General features: G+C 38.6%; 1 protein-coding gene across 19 annotated transcripts in view; it reads right to left on the bottom strand.

Moving 5' to 3' along the window:
• Positions 1 to 1,361: 1,361 nt before the first annotated feature.
• Positions 1,362 to 16,769, bottom strand: part of LOC135206256 (cell surface glycoprotein 1-like) — a 133,020-nt gene continuing 117,612 nt past the window's right edge. For 8 of the 19 annotated variants that reach the window (XM_064237657.1, XM_064237656.1, XM_064237659.1 and 5 more), the window contains 8 exons: positions 11,663 to 11,833; positions 8,830 to 9,477; positions 7,060 to 7,110; positions 6,550 to 6,612; positions 5,231 to 5,299; positions 4,314 to 4,766; positions 3,639 to 3,701; positions 1,362 to 2,983 (listed from right to left, as the gene is read on the bottom strand). In XM_064237657.1, the coding sequence (XP_064093727.1) occupies positions 2,948 to 2,983; positions 3,639 to 3,701; positions 4,314 to 4,766; positions 5,231 to 5,299; positions 6,550 to 6,612; positions 7,060 to 7,110; positions 8,830 to 9,477; positions 11,663 to 11,833 (1,554 nt within the window). In that variant the 3' untranslated portion in view covers positions 1,362 to 2,947. Of the gene's footprint in view, positions 2,984 to 3,638; positions 3,702 to 4,313; positions 4,767 to 5,230; positions 5,300 to 6,549; positions 6,613 to 7,059; positions 7,111 to 8,829; positions 9,478 to 11,662; positions 11,834 to 13,550; positions 14,382 to 16,769 lie in introns of those variants that run through there. The other 11 variants (XM_064237648.1, XM_064237649.1, XM_064237645.1 and 8 more) reach the window with 11 other exon arrangements.

The raw sequence follows: 16,769 nt of genomic DNA, 5'->3' as shown, positions 1-16,769 counted from the left end.
AATTCTCAATCTCGCTCTATCTTTTTCCTCCATCACCATCCTCCCTTAACAGATGCCCATCTTAATTGTGCCTTTTCACCAATCTTTACGAAGCCTGCAGTTCTTATTTCATCATTATTCCAATCTCTAAAGAAGCAATATGTAAGTTTGTATGGTGTTTTTATGTTGCATGGAACTAGTGGTTATTCAGCAACGGGTCCAACAGCTTCCAAATCACATTGAGAACACTATCACCAGAAATGCACATCTCTCACACCTCAATGGTATGCACAAGAATTGAACTCCCAGCAAAAATGGATTTTCCCATAATCTACCTCAGCATTCTCATCTCTTCTCTCTCAAGCTTTACTTTTTTCTTCCTAGAGCCAATCTTTCTGATCCATACATTAACACTGGTTGTATCACTATGCTATAGATCTTTTACTTTGAGCCAGATTGGTATTCTATCTGAACTCCAGCTACATCTCTCCACTTCCCACATGCCGCTTTTATCCTACTGTCCACTTCTGCCTCGCATCCTCCACCTTGACAAAGTAATATTAAGTATTTCAACTTCTGGCCCGTTTTATAATAGAGCTGCCTCTTTCTTATATTACTATTCTCTCCCTTATTTTCCCTATTGCTCGCCAAAACCGGTTTCATTCACATTTACCTTTAAAATTTAGTAACTGCCTCTCCAACCTTCTCCGGAAGTCCTCATCTTCAGTATTACCAAATCATTGGTGTACAACTCCCACAGCAATTCATTCCTGATCTCTTCACACACATCCATGATCAGCAGAAAAATTGGCTTAATGCTGACCCCTGATGTAACCAAACCCTAACTTCAAACTTATGTTTCCCCAAATGCTGTTATTACTTTAGTGCTCATCCTTTGATGTCTCTACCAGCCTAATCAATCTACATACAAATATGGACATCTTATATCAAGCACCACATTTAAATAGGAAATTTCTCCAGCTTTACCTGTGCTTCCCGCCGTTATGCATCCTGGATGAGCATTTTCTTCCCTCAAACCTAAACACAGTTGAAAAAAGTAAATTTAGCATGCACTGACACCTTCATAAATATCTGAAAACTTTATTTGTATGCAGACATGGTGGTACATTAAATTTCCAGTGCATATAGCACTATTATACCTAATACGTACCAATAATTCTAGATATACTGCACTTATATTCCAAATAAACTTGTGTGCTAGAAACTACTCCAAAATTTTTTTTTGAGTTTCTAGTGTTACTACTTGCTTAGCACTTACATAGAGCACACTAACAATTACCTAAGCAAAAGGCTCACTTTAAATCCTCCAAACAAACCACATCTTAAAAAATAAAAAGGAATCTAGTCAAATAAAACAAAACTTACAATGTGTAAACTTCTTAATATCCTTTATTACACGGCAAATCAAGATATCATAAACAGCAAAGCACCAGAAATTTTGCTCATTGCCTATGCCAAGAGAAGTCTGCATATATTATGAAAATTTATATAAATTAAATGTGGAGGAATCCACCAAAACCATCTGCATCAGCACTAAAAAAATTTCTACATAAAAATTTGACTTAAAATCAATGTGTGCTTTTGCAATATAAATGAATAATTTAAAAGTATTGATAAAGCTTGTTTAAAAACCAAAAAAATAAAAAAAAATAATGCCATGATGAAGACCAGCTAGTTAAATATATGGTACTGTAGTACTTGTGTTTTCCTTGCTGCAACAGATTGGTTTTCTGCAAAACTGAATCTTATCTAATCTACGATTCATTAGAGAAGATTGCAGGAACCCCCAATTGATATCCCATTTCAATGCAACAGAAATTTTTGGTGCTTAGGCCTTATACCTAACAGGCAGAAGCACATGTCATGGAACAATTGAAGAAACTAGAGACTTGATACAGCAGTATTGAAAAAAGAAAAACCTTTACTACATGAGCAATAAGAAAAGATCTATTAATAGATTTGGGTATACAATATTCTGTCTAGTTCATCAAAGTACAAAAGTACCATCAAATTTTATGCTCTACTGGTACAATAATTTTCACTGCGTCTAGAATTTACACTATTAATATTTTCTTTGCTCTAGCAAAAAATTTCACCCCTTATTCACAATACATAATACAAACTATACAAAAAGTCCTTTCCTCACCCAACACCACTCCTCCTCATACCCTAATCATCCTCCCCTTAAACAATAAGAAAATGATGACTCAAATCCAATAACAGACAGAATTAAAAAAATCCTATCTTACAGGAGGAAGAGAGAAGTTGGGCGTACCTATCGACAGTCGCTTTTTTCACTTTAGCGGCTAACACAGTGGGTTCCTTTTAACGGCGTTCTACAAACCAGTCGCATGTGGGTTATTAAGACTAAATAATTGGCCTCTTCACTTTTTTACATAATTCACTTTCATATATAAATTCTAAGTCTTACCGCACATACTGAAAATGGTGATCACTTAAGACTATGTGTTTGTCTATAATGGTTTACACACAAGTCGTACAACATCCGTTAACCTCTGCCCCCAATTACCTCTGGCTTATAAAGCCACTTCCACTGCACCCAAAATACATGGCCAATGTCAAGAGCACAGCAACTTCAACCTTAGAGAAAATAAAAAAAAAAAAATAAACAAAATCAAAAGGACCTGTCTTTTGTACGCACTGGAGGTAAACAGACCTCCATTAACATGCAAACTGCACATAAAACCATTAGGAAAGGAGATTTTCTTAAAAAGAATCCTAATGTAAAAATCTTTCAAGTGATCTACCAATTACTCGTACAAACAACGGGTGAACGTAGTTAGGATTCTTGAAGTTATAAAAATCAAAATTCTAATGCCATAAAAAGTAGACGAGATGTCTAAACAGTTGCTGACTCCAGGGGATGAGAGGGATGTCCCGACTAAGCTTTACGGTGGAATGGCTTGTGGCATTACACACTACCCTTTTATTCTTCAACTTTCTTCTCCTCAGCTTCAGTTTTCTGAAAAAACAAGCTAATTATAGATTGTATCACACTAATAAACTGCTTCTTGTATATACCCAATAATGCATTTCTTCCAAAAAGCAACTATACAGTGAAACTATAATTAGTAAAGCTGCATTAGTAGCTAGTGAAGAAACTTAGTAATGTTAAAATGCCCTACAATGGGCCATGCTCAAAAAACAGAAAACCAAAAAATCTTTCAACACATAATATCTACAATTCCATTATTTCATTAATAGCCATGTCACCAGTAGAAGATTAATATAAAAAAAATTATACAAACTTTCTTGAAAGAACTTGATGGGTTAATAAAATTATAATTAGAAAATGTCAGGTTAAAAGTCCATCCCAAAACAGTTTAAGATGCCAGCTGCCAAACCCTTGGAAGCTACTGTACTACCTTAATCCAGTGGTTTCAAGATATTACCAGAAAATCAGAAGTTGAAATATAAATGCCAGACAAATTTAGGGTTAGTTAAACATTTTAAGCTTTCAATGGAAGTTGGATCAGTCTTCATACAAGTAAGTTTTCCACTGTTGTTAAGGTTGGGGAAACTACATGCTCAAAGTATTACTGTACAATTTGATTAAGAAATGGAGGGTAAGGCAAGGGCAAAGGCACACAATACCACTCTCAAAAGCCCTTACATACCTTCCCCTTCCTCTGTTTTCCTGTCTTAGGTTTAGCTACAGGATTTGCAGCAGCCTCATGAACCTTCCAGGGACAAAGTCAAGGAAAGAAAAGTCAGAAGTATAGTATAGCCAAGAAACCCATTCATATCAACCCTTCACACAATATTACAGATGACTTGTACCTAAACATCATGGCATGCATTATTACGTAAAGAAAACATAAGAGGAGGTAAAAGCAGCATGTTAGTGGACTTATCATACATAGCATTATTTCAAGAGAAAGCAGATAGAATTCATTTCCTATCACGAAAAATTACCAACTAATGTTAATTTTTATGTACCAACTACCACACATCACCTTTGTTAATCTAAACGTCTGTACAGATAAGTTATGTACACCTAGGGTAAGACTGCAAACATGAGAGGTTAACTGCAGCTATAGCTTAAAAAAATTGGGAGAAGCAAGATGGTTGTGCATTTCTAACCTCTATACTTATTGAAGGTTGCATAAGTATGTAATGCAACTTTAGTTTACACAAGGTCTTTAATACAAATATTGACATCTAAAAGGGGGAGAGAATGAAATTGTGACTTCGCACAAACTATTACTACTTCCCCTCCATGATCCCAATACAGTAGAAGTACAAATTTATGTAATTCTGGTTGTGACGCAGCAGAGTTGGTTGTTTCTCACCTGTTGTGTGGTATCCTGATCTGCACTCTGTTCTGTTGTCAACTCACTGGACGGAGTAATTTCGGATTGTTGTGTTGGTGTGGTTACTTCTTCAATGTGAGCAGGCTCCTGAACAGGGCTTTCCTCCGCAACAGGGGCAGGTTCCTCAGCAGGAGTGCTTTCCTGTACTACAGAAGTGCTAACCTCATTAGCAAGAGTGCTTATTTCTATTACTGGAGTACTTTCCTCAACTGTAGAACTTTCCTCCTTAACAGCTGCACTTTCTTCCTGAACAACAGGAGCAGCCTCCTGCTCAGGAACTGCTTCTGCTACTGAAGGGGTAACCTCTGGTTCAGGGGCCTTCTCTACTGCAGGGGAGGATTCCTCCTGGACTTGGGCAGGTTCCTCAGGGACTCCCTGCTCTGGCTGAGACTCTACAACAGGAGCCTCTGTAGTGGCAACGGTTTCCTCCACCTGATGAATGCACCCATGAGCACAAGGCACACATGCACCACCTACACAACACCACTGCACCAACTTTACTCTTATTTGTTATAAGCATCAACAATGTATTAAGCCTAGTGCTGGCTGCTGCTGCTGCTGCAGTGTTGTTATGCGAGCTGGATCATTTTAAAAGTAAAGACACTGCTAAGGAGATGATAAAAAGCAAGGAAGTGTACACTGGGGATACTTGTAATTACACAGCACATAGTAAAGACCTCACAATACAGTACTCAATAAGAACTGAAGTACAGTGATACACAGAATGCATACTACAAAGAAGCCACATTTATCCTAAAGACAGGCATGACAGTCTCCAGAAGAAGTTGAAAACTAATAATGTGATGCCCATGTCAAGTAACAGGACCACAAATAAGGAAATAACTTTTAAAAATAAAAATAAACTGAAGTAACAACTAACTTTCCAAAAGTCTTACCTCTGCCTTCTTTTCTTCCTTCACAGGTTCAGCAGCGGGGACTTTTGTTTCAGCAGGGGCAGCTTCCACCTGTCAAAAGTTCAAAGATTCAAAATCAACCATCAAAATAATGACACAAAAAACACCTTTCAGACCAGAAATTTTGACCTCCATTTAAGACTTTACCAAGGAAGCCAGATATTAACCATGGTTTTAGCTTGACAAGAAAATTAAAACAGCACTGAAACAACTCTTCAATGATACACGTACAAGCCTTACATAAGACCGGTCACACCTAGGCATCAAGGGCAAGCTAAATATATCTAAGTAGTTCTCAAAAATTTTATTATGAATTCAATATTTTTATTCCACTATAATAGGACTTCAATACTGCTATTTCCCCCTTGCAACTTTAAATAACCTCACTGTAATAACCACTCAATCTTGCATAAAAATTATCTTTTACATAAATCTTTTGCACCACAGACTAATTTTTCTTTTACTTCTACTTTTGTACTATATCAGCTTTTTTGTCAAGTTGTGTACCTTCTAAGTATAGTGGACACCTGGTATTTGTGTTCTTGACATTTGTGGTGTCTCATATTTGACGACATTTCCCTGGAAAATCTCTACCATTTATTTGCTGAAATTTCTGTATTTGTGGTATTTTTCAATGAGAAATATCCACAAATTACTGTATTTTCATATCAATTTCATATTGAAATGCAATTTTTGTGAGGGAGAGAAAAAAAAAAAAAAAAAAAAAAAAAAACACACACACACACCAGGAACTATAAGCATTTTAGTGGGCTTTTCTAGAGTTTGAACCAACAAAATCGGCAGTTTTAAGAGATTTTATGGGGGGTTCTAACTTCTAGATACACAGTTAAATCAAGGGAGAAGTTTTTTCAGTAAGATACTTCTAGAGCAAAGAAGTGCAAACCTGATACCTTCAATTGAACTGCACAGATTCTGTTCTGCAACTTTAATCTTTCTTTCAAAAAATCCTAAAATACTGTATAGTTAACGATTACCATTACAATAAAGCATTAGGCACAAATTCCATCAAAATACTGCCTTGCAAAACCTTGAAAGTAATATCAGTCAAGACAAAACGCCTAATTATCTGCTCATTTACACTATAACAAGCTATGGTTTGCCTACATAAACACAACAATTTTAAATACTGCAGACTCACTCCCAAAATTATAACATCAAAAGCTAATTTAATGAACTATACTGCAAAATTGCAACTTTATGTACAAAGACCAAACCAAGATTAAGACTGCAGATGCAAATCTGGGGTTGTTTTAAGGTCAACCCTACAGTTTTAAATTCACCTTCTCTTCTTTCTTCTCTTCAGCAGGTGCAGCAGCAACTTCTTCAGCAGCAACTTTGGGTTCCTGTAAAAGTATGAACTTTTTGGAAGAGGTTCTCTCGTGCAAGTACACACCTACAGAAAAATGGTTAGATTTTATAGGGACAGTGGGCTGAAAATGCTTCAGCTAAGCAAATCAGTGCAAGCATTTGTAATGGGATACTTAATGTCTGTAACAAAACTTTAAATGATATTTTTCAAAATGTGTTAAAGAAAGTATGTGCTAGCAGTAACTGAATTTGCAAAATTTAAATGCGCACGAAGATTCAGTCTGTAGTACATTTAAATTTTAGAAGAAACTTTCGGATTTGGGAAGATTAGGATAATTTACTATGGTTTCACTATGATTTTATTATAAGAATGTCATTTAAGAATAAGCATAAATTCTCTTTTATACATCACTTAGGTCAAGTGTTTCAACAGTTTAGTATTCTGAAACATGAAAATGCACAGGCACAACAAGCAACTTTACCTCTATCTGTTCAGTGGCAGGTTCAGCAGCAGGGACCTCTTCCTTTGGTTCCTATGGTTAAACAAGGCATTAGCCAAAATAGCCTTCATTAGGTGAACAACTCATTTGTCTTGTCAAGCATTAAGCAATTAACACCCATTAGTTAAAAACACCTTTTACATAACTTCTCAAACTGGAAGATGGTAATGTAAGGAAACCACACTTAAATTTTTGTATCATAGGACTGTCAAGTGATTAAGAAACCTATCAATACTATGACAAACCTTTGTACCAAACTATTAAAACACAACCAAGGCTAGCTATATTTTAACTACTCCAAATTTACAGCTAGAGGTTTCCTTACACTAATGAAAAAAAAAATCTAATCATTCTTATGCATTTACATTTCTAATTAATAGCTGGTATCACAATTCATGATGCTGGAGAGAAAATAAAAAAAAAAAAAAAAAGATCCCCAGTCAGGTTGGGAGGTCTACTTACTATGTATTTATTTATATTGAAGAACCCAACATGCATTTCCCTTAAGCTATTAAAAAGGAGTGTGGAGGATAAAAAAAAAACCATTGATAGCAATAAATATAGGATACAGGCAACAACTTATCATTATTAGCTGGTAAATTCGCATGACATATGGCAACCTACTCACGGTGCATTAGAACATTTTAAAACTGCAATAAGACTAATACTAGAAAAATCCCATGTTAACTGTGAAGTCTTAAAAAAAAATTGTTCCAAATACCAAAAGAAAAGAACAGGTATATAGAGTTCTGTCACCTGTGTGCTTCCTCTGGCTTGTGTCTCTCGAGTCTGGTTGGTCTACTCGCACACTTCTACAGCTGTTAGCAGGACAAACTTAAAATCATGATAAAAGGGGAGGGGATGAGAGTCTAAATACTGGGACAGTTTTTGAAGAAGCACCCAGGAGGTAGACAGTTACTCCCAGACGATAGCTTAAAAAGAACAGAACAAAATCCAAAAGGAAGAAAAACTATCAATACTGCAGAAATACAAAACAAAAAGTGAGCAAGAGATGTGTTCCATGGTGATGAAGACCTGTTTGGATGTAAATTTCTCTTCCAGGATCAGAGAGTAGGTTATGGTGTATGTGACATGTACCTGATTAGTAGGGGGTTGGCAGCGGTCACTGGTCCCATCGGCTGACTCCACCCTTTTTAAGTCTCCACTCACGCAACCCACCTCGCTCACCTCTACAGGCTCTGATATGGCACTCTCTGTGCTTTCTATCACACATGACGTCTCAGTTGCCTCAATTTTTTCAGAGTTAGTGGAAATTTTGGTTTCTACTGTTAGCAATTCCTCTAATTTAACAGAAGACTTTTCAGAGGCCTTGCTTTCCATTTCTTTATCAACACTGTCAGAAACTGCAACAAACTTATCACTAACCTGGGACTCTTCTACAGATATAGATTTCTCAACTGAAAAGGAAGACTCTTGAGTCAACTTACATTCCACTTGTTTAACCTCAGTGTTGTTAATGCGAGATTCTAATGACCGCGACTCTTCAACCAAACAAGATGATAATGAAGATGATTCCATAATGTCTTTTTCGTCAATTTCCTTGTCAGTGTTAATATCAGAAACTTGGGACTTAACTAATGTTAGTGATTCTTCAACTAAAGGAGCAGTCTCCAACTTTTGGGATTCATTAATAAAGGAATGATTCTCTTCAGTGACTGTGTTAGAAACAAAAGACTCCCTGTTAAAATGCGATACCTGAACAACCTCTTCGGATCGTGCAAATTGGCTTACTTCACAAGCAGCAGATTCTAAAACAGGCGCGGATTCATGGACGGGTGTGGGTTCAACAGCAGCGGGTGCTTCAACAGGCACTGTCTCACTTAGATCAACTGGAGAAGCAGATTCAATAACTGGAGCAGGCTCTGGTTCAGCAACTGGGATGGGGGCCAATTCAACAACTGGGGCAGGCTCTAGTTCAACTAATGGGGTGGGAGCCAACTCAACAAGTGGTTCTGCCTTCAGTTCAACGACTGGTTCTGATACTGGGGCGGACTCTGACTCAACAACTGGTTCTGATTTAACTGGGGCAGGCTCTAATTCAACAACTGGGGCAGGCTCTAATTCAACAATTGGAGCAGGCTCTAATTCAACAACTGGGGCAGGCTCTAATTCAACAACTGGGGCAGGCTCTGGTTCAACTAAGGATGGTTCTGATTCGACTACAGGGGCAGGCTCTGATTCATTAAGTGGCTCCTGAACTGGTTCTGATTTAACAACTGGGGCACTATCAATGACTACAAGTTGCTCCTGAACTGGTTCTGATTTAACAACTGGGGCACTATCAATGACTACAAGTGGCTCTGCTTCTGCTTCTGGAGTTTCTTCTACAGGTGCAGTATCTTGGACTTGGGGTTCCTCAGAGGGTGCTGGAGCTGTATCCTGTGCAAGGAGAGCATCATTTGCATTGTCAGTATCAGCAGTGTTCTCACAATCTGCAGGCTGGACTGTTTCCAGAGGATCCTTAGAAGGCTCACTGTGAGGGGAGGCTTCTGATGCTACATCAACATCAGTGTGAGAAGGAGCAGGAGAGGCCTCAGACTCCGAGACCTGTTCGGGCTGAGCGAGGGGGGCAGTTTGGTCGGCCTGAGCCTCAAGGGGGGTGGGGGGTGGGGTGGCCGGGGGAGGGGGGACGCTGTTGGGTGGAGCTGCCTCGGATGACGCCTCCGGCAAGCTCTAAAATAGGGGTAAGTGGTCAAAGGTAAACATACCACTCATCCAATATTAATAACAGATGGACATGTTAAGTCCTCTCCATGTTAAAAGCCACCCCTAACAAACCAAGAAAAAAAAAAAAAAAAAAATTGGCAATTTAAAAGTGGTCAGTGAAATGCCCTTTCATCACAAGTAATTAAAAAGGAGAGAGATCCAACCATTCAAGAGCTTTCATACAAAATGTAATACATCTCCAACAAATTTGAAATTCATTAAAGTATAAGGAAGTGAAATAAAATTTCTTAGTCTCTTTGAAGTACTGTACTGAATTATTATGCAATACTGTATCAATAAGCATTAAGTAAGCACTTTGTACTTTACATGCTATATCAAAAATACTAGTTTCCTTACTAATATTAAATTTCAATCTTTAATCATTGTAACAGATTTAAAAATCAAAATCAGATTTAACAAGCTACACCTTGTAATAAAATTCAACAATTTTTTAAATGATGTTAGTAACAACTCCACATCATGCTTCACAGAACACCAAGTTTGGTAGTTAATTTGAATGAATTTAGGTATATAAAAACACTGACAAAAGAATCAAGTACACAAGTGTAACAAGATTGCTGCATCGGTATGATTAAAACGCATATTACAACATGCAATGGCAGACAAAAGTCACAGGGCAATAATCATAGTTTATTTTTATTTGGCCTTAGGAACTGGGATTACTTTGATCATCCTCCATTCATAACAGTGCCAAAAAATGCCACAATTATTAATGTGTACCATGCAAGGAGTTTTAAATAAAAGTGCAAGCTCTGACTTAATAGTGGGGCTATGGGAAGGTGTTCCTAACTTGAGGTCCACCAAATTACACCACCAATAGCTCCTGACTTTCCTAAACTTTTTTCTTTTTTTTAATGTCCAATTGGAAAAACATTTGTAGCAGCACATCGTTTAATAGAAAATGCATTACAGCATACATCTCAATACCCCTTGATAGCACAGGAAAGAGAAGTCTCATCCATTAATATGATGCTATTTCAAGCACATACCACCAATAGGTTGAAATTTTTTTATCCACATCCTGCATATCAGGCAGACGAAAGTTCTTAGAAAGGGCTGAAGGAGAAATAGGAAAAAATGAACACTCATGCACACAGTATAAGGAAACTTTAAAAGGGAGGTAGGGTTCAAAAGAAATTAAAAAAAATTGCAGAATCAATTACACAACCAGGAACTTTGGTTTTATGGGAAATTATACATGAAAAACATTCTATTAAGTAACACTGAGGTTTGTTACACTTTCACTCCATAGCACATTAGTTCAACAAACTAAGAAGCATCAACCACAAATCAAAGAACGGTATTACCATGAACATTCTAGTATACAATGATAGCATTGAGACTTGACAAGTCAAGCATGAAGGTAAAATATACAGGGAGAAAGAAACTGCAAGGTTCAAACTGTTGTAAGTGTGCGTATACACCAACCAGTTGCTGACAACCACGAGCATTATTAAGGCGCAGCACTGAGTGTACATAGAGTTAGTAGTAACAGCAAAGATCAGACTATATATATATATATATGTAAAAACACTGTATAGCAACGCTCTCGCACAAGGTGGGGTGGGTATTAATGTTGAAAGGTAAGAGAAAGCCATTATATAAATCCACGCCACAAACAGTTTGGGATTTTTGGTCAAAATACACACAAGGATAAAATGGTAGTAATATAGCAGAAGCATTAAAAAAAAAAAACGCATGTCAATAACTGTCATGAGGAACCCGACATAGGAATACAGGTGTGAGGATAATGTATGGGATTATAAGGAAGGGGCGAGGTTCATTTAGGGAGGGGTAAGAGGGAGGGATGGAAAACCTGGGCGGAAAGAAAATTTACCTCCTTAACAGGCGCTGCCTCTTCTTTGGGGGCTTCCACTACAGGGGCAGCTTCCTTCTTCTCCTCCTGGGCTGGGGCGGGAGCAGCTTCCTCGGGCTTTTCTGCTGGGGCGGCAGCAACGGGGGCAGCCTCCTCTTTCTTTTCCTCTTCCTTTGGTTCCTCAGCCTTGGCCTAGTGTGCAGAAACGAAAAAAATTGGTAATCTCCGGTGACACTACGCCCACATGCGTAATATCATTATGTAAAGTATAACTAATTTTTCAGTCAACACTGTAATAATCTACAAAGGTAGGACTACAGGCTGGATAACAAAATCACTACCACTTCGCGAGCTTCGTACAACGCCGACAATGATCTGGGAAACACACAAAACGAACATCTATACTCTAGCTACGAAAGGTTGAGACTTTACTACAATTAGCGGCGTTAACACGTTTCCCATCTTGCCAAAGGAAGTCTTTAATCCTAATCCAAAAAGGTACATTTTCAGGATTAACCTCCTCGAGGTTAAGGTTAATCACGAGAGTGTACATATTCGAGTATACTATCGTCCAGTTATTTGCTTTTTATCACAAGTGGCTTCGTTTTTAAGTAATATGCCATGTATATGCATGCTTACGCTAACGTATCTACCTACTTATTTACATAAAGGTAAGACTTTGGCAGTCCTCGTTTTTTCATTTTCCTCCATGGCTCTACCTTTAATTTATACATAGCATAAAGTTTTATATATTTCGTGATCAACATATATTATATATATATATATATATAGTATATAGTATATCTATATATATATATATATATATATATAATATATATATATATCCTATCCTATTCCTTAATTTAACTTTCGCATTGGGCATTTGAACAACGTACAGCAGTCCAAGTAGTATACTGTTTTTATCTTCGTGTTTTCCTCTTGTACCGACGAATGTAGGGAGGTGACAGACAATTCGCTTATTACTGTCACCCTCGGCGGTCACTTAATACCTTAATCTTCCATACACGAGGAAATGGCAGCGCTGCTCAAAATATCTGCCAATTCCACCAAATCGTTACCCTTTTTCCAGAAAAGTTTGAAAGAGTAAGAAAATATGGCAGCAGTGGTAATCACCCTCTAACCTCAACCTTTCGTGACCAGTGTATAGAATAAAAGGGTCTATTTAAAAGACAATAATAAACCAATCCATAAAAGTAATTATTAGGAACGAGTAAAACACTTGCGAGATTACGAAATTTTCTAATACCAGTTGATCTGGTCTGGAGGCTTTTCAGTGGAGGATCCAACATATCAGAAAATGCTAAAATATGTCAATGCCTGGCCTGCTCCAACATGTACTACTATTAATAGTAGGTCATTGCCCACAGCACTGGCAATACAGATTCAATATGAAAAACCTGACTAATACAAAGATCACTACATATAATGGTAACTCTGGACTACAAATACAAACAAGGCCATGCTGAATGCCACGAAAACATGTTTTCAACCTCAACTAAAATTTAAATTCGGGCCCCAATCTACACACTGAAGATTCTTATTACAGTTGCGGATTTTATCTTCGGCTCTGTCGACAACTAATCCAGTTTCATAAAACCGGAAAAAATAACAATTGTCATTAAACATAGTCTACAATCCAGTCTTAGCCCACTGATCCCACTTCCCAGCCGTTGTCAGATCTCATTTCTCTCGATATCGACCTACGCCGAAACTAACACAAAGATCTTTTAATTCAACCCAAAGCCGTAATGATTACAATGACTAGACTCGCCAATTACCGACGTTAACAAGTGTTCAGTTCATCAAAGGCAGGAAATTCTAGACATACCCGAGCCTCAGTTGCAGAAAGATACGGCCTAGTTTCCATATTTCCAACATTTCCACTTACTTCCTGTTCAGAGGAGAGGGGCAATGCTTGCTCTTCCTCCTTTTGAGGAGTGGCAGAAGGTTCAGTTTCAATTAATACAGCTGTGGTGGTCGTCTCTGCCCTAGGTTCAGAAGAAACAGATTTATCATGATGTTCTGGAGTAGCAATTTCTTCCTCACTATGGGCAGCCATTTCAGGTTCAAGCTTTACGGCATGGGCACCATGTAGGGGCACTGGTGCTCCCTCTTTCGAGGGTTTAGCAATAACTACTTCAGAAGCCACTGTTACTGGAGGTGCATCTGTGATGGGGAACACAGAAATTTCCCCTTTTGGAAGAGCAGATTCTTCTTTGGGCGACACTTCCTCAGAAATTTTTTTGGGGGGTTCAGTGGCAGGGACCTCTTCCTTGGCAGGTTCAGTGGCAGGGACCTCTTCCTTGGCAGGTTCAGTGGCAGGGACCTCTTCCTTGGCAGGTTCAGTGGCAGGGACCTCTTCCTTGGCAGGTTCAGTGGCAGGGACCTCTTCCTTGGCAGGTTCAGTGGCAGGGATCTCCTCCTTGGTAGGTTCTACAAGAGCACCAGCTTTACCGCTCGGAACTGCTGCAGGAGACTCCTCCTTAGGAGCGTCTGACAGAGCCTCCATTTTGGGATCCGGAACATGGCCACTTAGACCGTTTGTTTCTGCAGTAGGAGGCTGTTCAACAGTTTTGATACATTCTACAACAGGATCCATATTTACTGCTTTACACTAAAAGCGTCACAAGTTCAGATTCTCTCTTCCAAAATCAGAAAGATCCCTCAAAACGCGTCCAGGAAGCTGTTCTCGTCGATAACCGTCTCCAACTGCAAGCCTCCCTTCGGGGGACCCAAATTTTAAGACTAGCTGTGGCGCGACCCCCGTCCCCACCCCAACCTACATTCGTCACCTAAGCCTCTCCAATATTCCCCTCCCCCTTTCCCTTTACCTACAATGTACACAGACCCTGCTGCTACTTCATAAGTTTGGTCCCAACAAAATGTTTGCCCCGCCCTCCCAAACAAGCCACGCCTTCTAATCCACCAGGGACACGAATGAGATAAATATAGAAAGCACACAGATTCCCTTAATTAATATCCCAATGTTGTGAAATAGGTAAAAAATTCAAGTTTCCTGGCAATATCCTTGATTATTTCACGTAATAAGTCCTCAGGAAAACAATGGCGTTTACAGTTAAAAAATGCTTCCCCTTTTACCACCAATCGGGATTTACACGAATGAAAAGCATACACTTTCATCTACGTGTAACCGGAAACACTTTCCTACCTTCGGTAAGAAGCAGAACAAGGTCGCATTACTTCGGTTAACTAGTAATGCGGATTTTCTCAAAATTACCAGTTGGCAGACTAACTGTACTTTAACAAAATTGAGAAAATACTGCGGGAATGTGGGGGGGGGGGGGAAGGGGTGTTTAAGAGGAATTCCTGTGATGAGGGGAACAAAGGGGAGGGGGGGGGGGGGAGGATTCGGCAAATATCACTGGTGGAGCGAGATGAAGGGGAGTGGGGGGGGGGGGTTTAAGGCGGTCGTTCAGAGATGAACAGAACCATCATGGTACCCATACCCGAACTCCCGCAAGCCCATATATACCCACATCTCATTTTCACATGCGCATGATAAAAATCCAAACGAACATCGTTAGAGGATTCAGGAGAAGAGTCCCACAACTGTAAGAGCTGCAGTGGCCGCGCGCTCACACGAACACACTGGTGCTATACAACAAAGGTTAGGCCTCTCGAAAGCACACATCTGGTGGAGGGTAAAAGGGAATGGTTGAGTAAAAGCACATCTGGATAAGGAGGAGAGTAGGGGGGTAGGGAAGGGTAGGGTAGGGTGGGGTGGGGGAGGAGAAGTACGTGGGAGGGTCTGTCTGTAGAGCTGTCAAATTTCTCTAACACCTTTTCCTCTGAAAACCCAGACAGGCAGACTGTATGGAAGAAGTGTAAATGGAAGATAGAAATCGAAGATTATTAAGAAGGTTCACTTTAGCAATTTTAATCATACTGGGCCAGGACACAAAGCCACTGTAGGCCGTATGTTCAACAGATAAAAGATTTAAGTAAAAATCATAAGAAAAATCTAATATAGTTGCCAAGAGTTTATATAATAAGTAATAATATAGTACATATTGAAGTCTGAGATAATATATAATATATATATATATATATATATATATATATATATATATATATATATATATATATATATATATATATATATATATATATATATATATATATATATATATATATATATATATATTATATATATATATATATATATATATATATATATATATATATAGTACATATAGTAGTCGAAGATGAGTAATAATGTAGTACATTCGAAGATGAGTAATAATGTAGTACATAGATAAAACGAAGATAATAATCAATATAGTACATACAGAAGTCAAAGTTGAGGCAAGTACAGTTTAGATAATAACTATGATAGTACATTATGTAAGATCTAAGTTGGGATACAGAAGTTTTAGTTGAGACCAGAAAGTTAACAAGAAAGAATTGATAAAACGTCTTATAAAATTTCGTGTATCAATATATATAAATTACCTTTGGCACATACCGACAGTAAAACACACCTCTTGATGCATCTCTGGCAGGGCATCTTGAGACATTACTTTCCACTACGCCAATGTAAGAGTAACTCAGGAGAGAGAGAGAGAGAGAGAGGAGAGAGAGAGAGAGAGAGAAGAGAAAAAAAAAAAAAAAAGGGGGGGGGGTGTTATGGCACACCCGGCATCGTGTTAGTCGATGGGAAGAATTTTTTTTCTCTCTCTCTCGTCGATTCCAACACCACAATTACGGCAGTTATTAATAAACATCTTTGGCCTGACATGATCCTGTAACTCAAGGGGCGGGGCTCTGGCCAGACGACATTATTTAAGTCTAGATTACCGGCAGTTTGATGGACATAGCTATAGCTGCCTTACACTGGCGTAATGGTTGGATCTAGTTATCAACTAATACTCACCTCGTAGGCAGATTACCTTGACTGCGTCATGTAAGGATATGGACATGATGCGTCTTACATACACGTCCCAAGATACTTACTTCATGAAAGGGAGCTGGGAGCGTAAAACGGGAGGGGCATTAGGCCGAGATAAAACTAAGGCGAGGAAACTTGGGACGCTACGACCCCAACTCAGATAGGGAGATAGGTGGAAGGGGCAGGGGTCGTAGCATT

This window comes from Macrobrachium nipponense, chromosome 29 (genome assembly GCF_015104395.2).
Source record: "Macrobrachium nipponense isolate FS-2020 chromosome 29, ASM1510439v2, whole genome shotgun sequence".
Classification (NCBI taxonomy): domain Eukaryota; kingdom Metazoa; phylum Arthropoda; class Malacostraca; order Decapoda; family Palaemonidae; genus Macrobrachium; species Macrobrachium nipponense.
The sequence above is the reverse complement of the archived record's forward strand: the minus strand, read 5'-3'. Positions and strand labels throughout refer to the sequence as shown.